Below are 9,840 nucleotides of genomic sequence, written 5' to 3' on the forward strand. Positions count from 1 at the left end.
GAAGAAGGCAAGCATAGATGAAAAGGGGAAGAAGCCAGTCACAAAGGAGAAAGATTTGAAGGGGAAGAAACCAATGGTGGGAAAGAAAATGTGTAATTCAGAGACTGATACCAGTGAAACACAATCCTATTATGGAAGTAGTTCTGAGAGTTCTGATGATGAAGACAGTACATATGAGCCAACACATGTGGCAGAGCAGGAGTGGTCATGCGAAGAACATAGTGAGAATTACCATAGTGAAGAGCTAAACAGCTCTGTCAGTACTGATGATGAAGACAACTCAAGAAGAAAGGGAGTTTTCCCTCAATTCGAAGAAGGTTCAGGCTTTGGGCAAGTTCACTTGGAGCTTGGAATGGAATTTGCTGATTTGGGCACATTTAAACAAGCTGTGAGAGACTACACCATACAAGCAGGGAGACAAATGAGGTGGTTGAAAAATGATAGTGTGAGGTGCAGGGTTGGATGCAGGGTGGAAAAATGTCCTTGGGTGATATTCTGTGCATGGAGCAATGCAACAAAAAGCTTCCAAATTAAAACTTTTGATGACATACACACTTGCTGCATGGGCTTCAAGAACAAGCAAGCAAATACAAAGTGGGTGGTTGGAAAGCTTGTGGACAGAATTAGAACATAGCCAAACCTTACTCACTCTGAGGCATTTTATGTAATGAAGATTGAATATGAAGTTGTTTTGGATGACACCAAAATCTTCAGGGCAATGAAGCAGGCAAGGAAAGCTGTGGAAGGAAGTGAAGCAGAGCAGTATGGTAGGTTATGGGACTACTGCCATGAACTAATGAGGAGCAATCCCGGTTCCACAGTGAAGATGGATTGCATTCCAATCACTGATTCTCCACCCTAATTCCAAAGGATCTACATTTTCCTGGATGCATGTAAGAGGGGCTTCAGAGCAGGATGCAGACCTGTAATTGGGCTTGATGGATGCTTCTTGAAGTGATATTTTGGAGGCAAGCTCCTGTCAGCTATTGCACAGGATGCAAACAACCAAATTTATGTGGTAGCTTATGCAGTGGTTGATGTTGAGAATAAAGACAACTGGAAGTGGTTCCTTGAGCTCTTGCATGGGGATTTGGGGGATTATAGGAAACATGGCTGACATTTCATGTCTGATATGCAAAAGGTAAATTTTAGTCGATTTTTTCATTTTGCTCGAAAAGATCAGGGACTAATATGCCCTTTATATGAATAATTTAGGGACTAACATTGAATCTTGTATTATTGTTACAGGGCTTGATTCCAGCACTGCAAGAGGTCATGCCTGGTGCTCAACACAGGTACTGTGCAATGCATCTTTGGAGAAATTTTACAAAGCAATGGAAGGATAAGGAGTTAAAAAATGATGTGTGGGTGTGTTCAAGGGCTACCACTGTTGTGGAATTCAATCAGAAGATGGATAGGGTGAAGAGGAAGAACCTGGCTGCCTGGACTTATCTGAATAAGTGGCCAAAGAATGCTTGGACCAAGGCTTATTTCACTGAGTTTACTAAATGTGACAACATCTGCAACAATGCATGTGAAGTGTTCAATGCCAAGATTCTGAGGTATAGAGGGAAGCCAATACTGACACTACTAGAGGAGGTGAGGTGCTATATTATGAGGACTATTGCAAACAACAGGATGAAGCTAAATGGACATATGAGTACTCTACCACCAATGCAACAAAGGAGGCTTGACATTGAGAAAGAAGAGAGTAGGAAGTGGACTGCAACATGGACAACTGGTGGTGAGAAATATGAGGTAGCTTGTTGGGAAACTAGAGTTGGTGTGGATTTATTGGCCCAAACATGTAGTTGTAGATTCTGGCAATTGAGTGGCATGCCATGTAAGCATGCATGTGCAGCTATTGGTTGGAAGAATATGAGGCCAGAGGACCATTGTCATGCTTGGTTGACAATGGGAGCTTACAGAAGCACCTATGAGTTTGCAGTTCAGCCAACAAATGGTCCCAATTACTGGAAAAAAACTCCTTATCTGAGGCCAATCCCACCTAAGCTGAAGAGAAAAGCAGGGAGACCAAAGAAGAATAGGAGAAGAGATAGCACTGAGGTAGCTCCAAGTGGGACAGCACCTAGTAGGGCAACAAGATCTGGTCAAGCTGGGAATGCTCAGGCAGGTGGGAGAAGGACTAGGATTAGGAGAGCTTTTGGTGAAATTAGATGTTCAAGGTGTGGGTTATATGGTCATAACACCAGAACTTGTCATCATCAGGGTGTTGCACTGATGCCTAGGAATTGGGTTCCACCACCCGCTGAGGAAAATGAAGGCAATGATCAAGGTCACCAAACTGAGACTGACCTCTCACAAACTGCTCCAAATGAAGAACCACTGTCTCAGCCTATAGCACATGTATAATTCTCTTAACATAATCTGACCATGAAAGTCTCTGCTGCATGTATTCACTAATACTTTTGTCATATGCAGGGGGCAAATACTGAAGCTAATGTTGGACTCCCAAGTGGGCAGAATAACTTTTCAGAGGTACCTTAATTAATTTTAATTAACATAGAAGAATAGATATGCATATTATAATATACTCATGCTTAAATTATATCTTGTTTGTAGGCACCTAATTCCCAAGCCCAAGTTCCAAACAATCAAACTAGGCCACCAAGGAAGCCTAGGCAACCTAGGGCTTCTGTGCAAATGGTTGTGCCTTCTGTGCATGTGGCTGGGCCCTCTATGCATGTGGCTGGGCCTTCTGTGCCTCAGCTTGGGCCTTCTGTGCATGTGGCTGGGCCTTCTGTGCATATGCCTGGGCCTTCAGTGCAAATGTCTGGGCCTTCTGTTCAGATTGGTGGGCCTTTTGTTCAGGCTGGGGTCAGGGCACCTCCAATTAGAGCCTCTGCATTCAGGGCCCCTCGTTTTGCAAACAGGCCATGGTCAGCCCCAGCACCCCTTCCAATCCAACCAGGTTTGCAGATCAGGAGTTCACCCCCACCTGGACCAGTGTCAAATGAGCCTCGTATCCCTACAATGACCTTCATACCAACACCTAGGACAAGGCCAATGCAAGGTGATCAGAACAAGTGAAGAATTGCAGCAGGGAAAGCTTTTTTTTTGATATCCCTATCCATAGTATGATGAGATTGTAACTTTTCTGGAATAGTGATGCTTTAAATTGTTTATGGGAACATAAATTATGTCCTTATGTTTATTTACTATCCAGTAGGTAACTTAATTAGACATATGATCTATTTTGATGAGATATGATATCTTTGATGATCTCAGGGCATTACTTGATTCAGTTTGGCATCTATCCATGGTTCCTTCATTGGATTTTTTTGATATCCCTATCCATAGTATGATGGGAATGTAATTTTGAATAGAATGGATGTGCAATCTACAATTTTATGATCATGTGATATATTCAATGACAAAAACCTTTTTATTAATTTGCTGTCAATTGATTTCTTATTTAGTATTGTCATTTGCTTGAATAGACAACAAAGCTATGATAGTGCATTACTTAAATTTTCATGTCCATATATTGATTGATTGCATCAGGTCAGCTTACAAACATATTTCAACCAATACAAACATAACCATGTCCCTTATATCCCCCTTATAACAACAAAAGACATGTCAATCACCATAAACATAACCAATACACAAACAAGACCTCTAAGCACCCTAAGTTCTACATTCTTAAACTTGTTATGCTCCTCAACCAAGCCAACATTCTTCTCCAGAACTCCCTTTATCGTTCTCAATTCCTCAATCAGACATTCATTTTTCAGCAAGACTTCCTTCATCATTGAGAGTTCCTCAAGCATAGCATCATTCTTGACCACAAGCTCCTTCAATAGCATAGAGTCTTCAGCCTTCATACCCAGACCACTGGATTCATCTGTGTCCATTACATCATCTACCCAGCGAAAAAAATTGCAGTTTGACTCATGGCTCTGTGACATGTGAACTTCAGAAAAAGAGGGATGAGAACAGATGATGATGAAAATGAGGAAGAAGACCATACCTTGGGTAGATAACAACAATAAAAAGCTTTTCCTGGGTTCACGTCTGTCCTCGACACCCTCACCTTTGCCTCTTCGCCGCATTTGCATCGAGGGTTTCCGCCGTTAACAGATGAGCTACCGCCACCATTTCCCTTCGTGCTTGACCTCTGTTGAACGCGGCCTTTGGAACCCTCACCCATTGTCATGTTCGATTCAACAACAAAGAGCACAGGAATTGCAGTTTGGAGAGAAATCGACAAGGAATTTTGGAGATTCAGAGGATTTGGGGATTTCGATATGGTTCTAGGGTTCACTGATTTGGGAATCTTAAACCCAATTCGAAGGGACTGAAATGCTCGATTTAACACCCTTATAACTTTGTCCTACATGGCTGAGTCTATGTGTCACTTAACGTTGGTTCCATCCCAGGGACTAACGGCCCAACGTGGTTAGGGACTACTATGACCGACGGAGACAAACTCAGGGATTTTTTTCACCATTAATGATTTCTAGGGACTAATATGACCGACGCTTACTTTCTCAGGGACCAAAGTGGTGATTCACTCTAAAATTACTTTTGATTTTCTCTCATCTAACAGAATAGATTTTTCTGATAACCTAATCAACCAAACTTTTCCATAAAAATTAATTTCACATTATTTTAAAATAATGATTTTTAAAAAAGTGGAAATAAACATATTAAAGTTGTTAAAAAATGATTTTGTAATTACAAAAAGTGATTTTTTAGTTAAAAAAACCTGAAAACAGTCACTCTCCAACAATTTCCAAATATGAGGAAAAGAAGTCAAGCAATAAGCTTGCGCTTTCTTATTAGATCTGATTTTTGTTGTAATACAACACGGGCTAAATCTCGTTTACCTTCTCTATTTAATCCGAAAAAAACTGTTCTAAAGTTAATAGTGCTAGGAACAATCCCACTATCCAACATCTCAGAAATAAGTTTCATTGCTTCTTCGGATCTCCCAACCTTGCAGAGGCAAGTGAGGAACATAGAATATGTTTCAAAATCAGGAAAGGGTCCTTTAAGTTTCATACGGTAGAAGACATTCCAGGCATCAATAGGCCTCTCCATGTTCATGTACCCGCGGATAAGTGCAGAACATGTAACAACATTCGGTTCATAACCTGCCTGTTGCATTTCCTCAAAAATCTCCATAGCTTTTCCAACCTGTTTCTCTTTAAAGAAATGAACTATTAAAGATGTGTAAACATGGATGGTGAGTTTTATACCCTGCTGTTTCATGGCATCAATCTTGGCTAATGCATCTTCTAATCGACCCTTGCGCAACAGAGCATGAATAATGCTTCCACAAGTTAGTTGATCTAAACTGGATTTCTCAGCCCCAACAACCTCATCAGCTAATGTTAATGCTTCTTCCACTTTTCCAGCTCTACAAAGAGCCCTGATAATTAAGGAGTAGCTAAGAGGAACTGTGTAGCCAAATTTTTTAAGAGAATCTGCGCATCTCTTAGCCTCCAAAAGCATACCAACTTCGCATAAACAACCAAGGTAAGTTTCTATCAATTCTTTGTCAGGGACATGTCCTGCATTGATCATCTCACCATATATTTTCAGAGCATCATCAACCTTCCTTCCTTTCCTCCCACAAAGGGCAATGATCAAGTACTTGTATGTGCTCCTACTTGGGCTATAACCATCAGCTTTCATCTCGTTGAAGCAATTCATGGCCATGTTTGTCAGACCTGCTCGGCCGTAAAGCATTATCATGATTGTCCATGTTTCTGAAGTTACTGGATAGTTGTTTCTTCTCATTTCAAAGAACAGGTTGCGCATGTGCTTGAAATCTTTCCCGCTGCCTGCAATTTTGATTGCTATGTTGTAAGATTCTGCAGTGTGTTTGTATCCAGGTTGCTTTCTCACCCATGAAAAGAAATTTAGCACATTGTGACCATACTTATTGCAAATTTGCAATACCTCCACAACAAATTCTGGGGTGAACCTGATGGCGCTTTTCTCTAATTTTTCTTGGATTAAGGACCAATCCATAGAGGATGATAGGATCCTACAAACTTCATGAACATCTCGCTCACTGTAAGTCTTAAGGTGCGGAAGTACTAAGGAGCAATCTACCTTTTCCGACTTCAATTGGTCTACTCTCACATCCTCTTCCACCTTAATTCCTACAAACACTTGCTTTTTGGATTCACTGAATTTTTCAGGAGCCAGTTTAGATGCTGTATGCATCTGCTGGACTTTCTCTTTCACAGCAAATTCACCCTTGTTCTCCAAATAAGTTATAACCCAATGGAATACTTCATCTCGAATTGCAATCTTTGAAGCCTGCATTTCATCCAATACTTTGAGGATATCTTCTGTCCTTGAAGCCTTGCAAAGCTCCTTAATAAATACTGTATATGATTTCCAAGTGGGCTTGATGCCTTGGTACTCCATACTCTTGAAAATTTTCCATGCTTCAGATATATGGTTTCGTGAAACATGACCTGCAACCATGGCTGTTACTGCTACAATATCTGGTTTAATTCCTTTTCCCAGCATCTCATCGTACAGCATGCAAGCTTCTTCGTACCTACTCAACCTAAAGAGATGCTGTATCAGATCCGTATATGTGGAAACTGTAGGTACATAACCAGATTCTTTCATGCTTTGAAACACATCAAGTGCCTTCTGAATATCATTTCTTCCCAAATGCCCATTTATGATAATCCCGTGAATCTTCCCATCAACAGTGTCCCTTCTCTTCATAATTTCAACAATCTCAAAAGCATCTGTAGTCCTACCGGCCTTACACAGCCCTCTCACCAAGGTCTCAAAAAATTCAGGTTCAAGAGCTATATCTTTATTTTTTAGGTCACGAATCAATTCCAAAGCTTCTTTAATTCTTCCAGAAATGCATAAACTCTTCAACCTACAACCATGAATCTCATTTTCTGGCATCACAGACAATCGTATCATGTCATTTCCAAGCACACTAACAGCTGAAACATCTCCCGATTTAGCCACGCAGTTCATGAGCATCTTATACAACCTCGCATCAAGTACCATGTCCTTTTGAATCATGTCTTTATAGAACTCCATTGCGATATCGCCCTTCCCAGAACTGCAAAGCGCACGAACCATAGCTCTATATGAAACCGCATCAGGTTCACAACCACATCTATTCATATTTTCAAAGGCTAACAGCGCCTCACTGATTCTCTTTGCCTTCCCGTAGTATGATATGAGAATGGTCCACGTATTAACATCCTTTGGAACTTCACACTCATCCATTTCTTCCACCAACTTCTTCACCAACCCAAAATCCTTAGCTTCTCCAGCAATGCGCAACATGGTATTATAAGTCTGCGTGGTATGCCTAAAACCTTCCTTGAGCTTCAACCAATTGAAAACCCTCAAAGCCAAACGTGGCATTTTAAAGCACCTTTGCAACACCTTGTCAAAAACCTCAGCTTTCAGCCCATAACCCACATTTTCTAACCGTTCTTCCATTGAACCGGAACCATTTTCCGATCGAACAATTTCAGTAATCTCACCAACCATTCGGCTCAATTCTTCTTCACCCATATTCCCCAACTGGGCATCTTCCATAACAGCAAAGCTCTCCCCTTTATCAACAACCAATTCCTCTGCGGCATTTCCACAAACACCTTCAGCGCAAACCGGTTGCTCATTCAAACCGCCTTCACATTCACGAGTTTCGCCAGGAAACAAAAACCCAGATGGGGATTGATCAGGGATCACAGTATCAGCACCTAAAATCTCGGTGATCTCATTGAAAAGTGCACGAGAAGCATCGGTGGTGTCTGAAAGTTTGTTGCTATTAGGAAGTTTGTGTGCTCTGTGAGGGTGTGAAGAAGGCTTTGATGATAGATGGAAAACATGAGATTGTGAACGGAGATATGGATCCAGCGATCGGAACTTGCTTAATGCTCTCATTGCAAATTTGTTGCAGAATTCAAACATGAAACTATCTTCACTGGTAATTGATTGTGACTTCGGCGAACTGTTTAAACTTTAAACACAAACTTTTTAAATAGAATCTGGTTTTAAAATATAAAAGTTCATCATATAAGCAATAAGCACCTGTGGCCTAATGGATAAGGCGTTTGACTTCTAATCAAGCGATTGTGGGTTCGAGTCCCACCAGGTGTGCTTTTTATCACTAAGGCCCATATTATTCTTTTTAATGAACCTACCAACATATAATAAGCAAACCTAACTCATGATGTTTAGTTACAAAAATATAACCAATTGAATGGGAGTAGAAGTTCAACATATCCGTTCAAAAAAAAAAGTTCAACATATCGTTCTAAAGCACATAATCGGTGGTTCGAATCTCAACTCTGATTAATACGCTGACTATGGGATGGAGGATTAGTCTCACGCCTACTACCTTCATGAAATATTTATTTCATCAAGTTAACAATGGATATTCAAATTAACTATGGATATATATATCCATTATTATGGGAGTAGAAGTTCAACATATCCGTTCAAAAAAAAAAGTTCAACATATCGTTCTAAAGCACATAATCGGTGGTTCGAATCTCAACTCTGATTAATACGCTGACTATGGGATGGAGGATTAGTCTCACGCCTACTACCTTCATGAAACAAGTTAACAATGGATATTCAAATTAACTATGGATATATATATATCCATTATTCAAGATTTGGAAGAGGCTAAAATAACCTAGGCCTATTAATTGCATTAATAGACTAAAAAACAAATCCCCACTAATTGCATTAATTTATGATTAAAAAAATTGTTTTTATTTTTTGATGTATAAAAAAAAATTCTTACATAAGCTGCAGAACCAATATCCTAGGTGTATTTTTATTTGTCAAATGTCACTAACAACAAAAAAAAGTCACAATTGACGTTTGTTAATTATTTTAGTATTAATAATAAATTTTAAATGTCATAAATTATTTTAATATAAAAAATTTATACTATAAATGTCAAATATGTTTTTTTGGATATGTTTAATGGTTGAAAAGTCACAATTAACTTTTGTTAATTATTCTAATATCAATAATAACCATTAGATGTCATATTAATATCGTAGTTATTTTTTGAAAATATAGATATTTAATCTTTAAATTACAGAAAATCAGAAAATACAAATATGACATCATCTACCTACTAATATTAGTATGAGAGAGAAAGTTACTCAAGAAAGACAAAGCATGAGGGGGTGACACTTGCTGGAGTTGCCACTTTTTGTTTCGAAAATACTATATAGTATAGGACATCTACATTCATTGTTGTTGAACATGTCTTTCATTCATTATCAATTGTAAGAATCTTTAACTCTAATTTGTTCGTAACTCTTGAAAGCGCCACATACAATTGAGCATGAGTAAATACTGATCTTTGTTTTTTCTGAAGCATAGTTATATTTATTTTGCTCATTTTAAATTTTTCATGAATACTACTTCAACACTAGAGATGATTTTTTTTTAAAAGCTACACATTCAGTGAAGTTATCAAAGCTTTAAATGTTTTCAGTACGTTTAAATGTTTTAGTTTCAGCCATTGTCTGCTTTGTCTCTTTTTAGTTTTGTTCTCAAAGCTGTGATTAATATATTATTCTACTTTCTAAAAAAAAATAATGTATCTCAAAGAAAATCTTGGATAAAATATCAAGCATTGTGTTTTGACATATGTAATAAATGAGAAAGAAAACAAGGAGACACTTGAAGGCATAACCAATTCAGCATGTGTAGATGACAGCTCAGAGTCCACCTCAGCATACAGCTAGCAAGTTGTTAGACAGTTACAACAATCTAACTGATTGAGGAGTAGAGTATACCCTGTAGTTTAGATACACAGTAGTTATAGTGCTCCTACAGCAAGTAGTA

At 38.9% G+C, this 9,840-nt stretch overlaps 2 protein-coding genes and 1 non-coding gene across 3 annotated transcripts; 2 read left to right on the top strand and 1 right to left on the bottom strand.

The window, feature by feature from the left end:
• The first annotated feature begins 1,040 nt into the window (after positions 1–1,040).
• Positions 1,041–3,325, top strand: LOC130718721 (uncharacterized). Its single transcript, XM_057569350.1, has 4 exons — positions 1,041–1,141; positions 1,249–2,367; positions 2,443–2,499; positions 2,584–3,325. Exons 1-4 carry the CDS (start codon positions 1,124–1,126, stop codon positions 3,049–3,051), a joined length of 1,662 nt encoding a protein of 553 aa, XP_057425333.1. The 5' UTR covers positions 1,041–1,123; the 3' UTR covers positions 3,052–3,325.
• Positions 3,326–4,766: 1,441 nt separating this feature from the next.
• Positions 4,767–7,944, bottom strand: LOC130721151 (putative pentatricopeptide repeat-containing protein At5g06400, mitochondrial). Its single transcript, XM_057571893.1, has one exon. The coding sequence runs from the start codon at positions 7,936–7,938 to the stop codon at positions 4,780–4,782; it is 3,159 nt and encodes a 1,052-aa protein (XP_057427876.1). The 5' UTR covers positions 7,939–7,944; the 3' UTR covers positions 4,767–4,779.
• A 110-nt stretch (positions 7,945–8,054) lies between these two features.
• On the top strand, positions 8,055–8,127 carry TRNAR-UCU (transfer RNA arginine (anticodon UCU)). The gene has a single exon. It is a non-coding gene; the product is annotated as a tRNA-Arg (tRNA).
• The last annotated feature ends 1,713 nt before the right edge of the window (positions 8,128–9,840 follow it).

Source organism: Lotus japonicus, chromosome 5 (genome assembly GCF_012489685.1).
Source record: "Lotus japonicus ecotype B-129 chromosome 5, LjGifu_v1.2".
In the NCBI taxonomy this organism is placed as follows: domain Eukaryota; kingdom Viridiplantae; phylum Streptophyta; class Magnoliopsida; order Fabales; family Fabaceae; genus Lotus; species Lotus japonicus.

Coding starts and splice junctions, on each gene's coding strand:
- LOC130721151 (XM_057571893.1), bottom strand. CDS start 7,938: ATGTTTGAATTCTGCAACAAATTTGCAATGAGAGCATTAAGCAAGTTC.
- LOC130718721 (XM_057569350.1), top strand. Junction 2,368..2,442: donor TGTCTCAGCCTATAGCACAT/GTATAATTCTCT, acceptor TGTCATATGCAG/GGGGCAAATACTGAAGCTAA. Junction 2,500..2,583: donor GGCAGAATAACTTTTCAGAG/GTACCTTAATTA, acceptor TCTTGTTTGTAG/GCACCTAATTCCCAAGCCCA.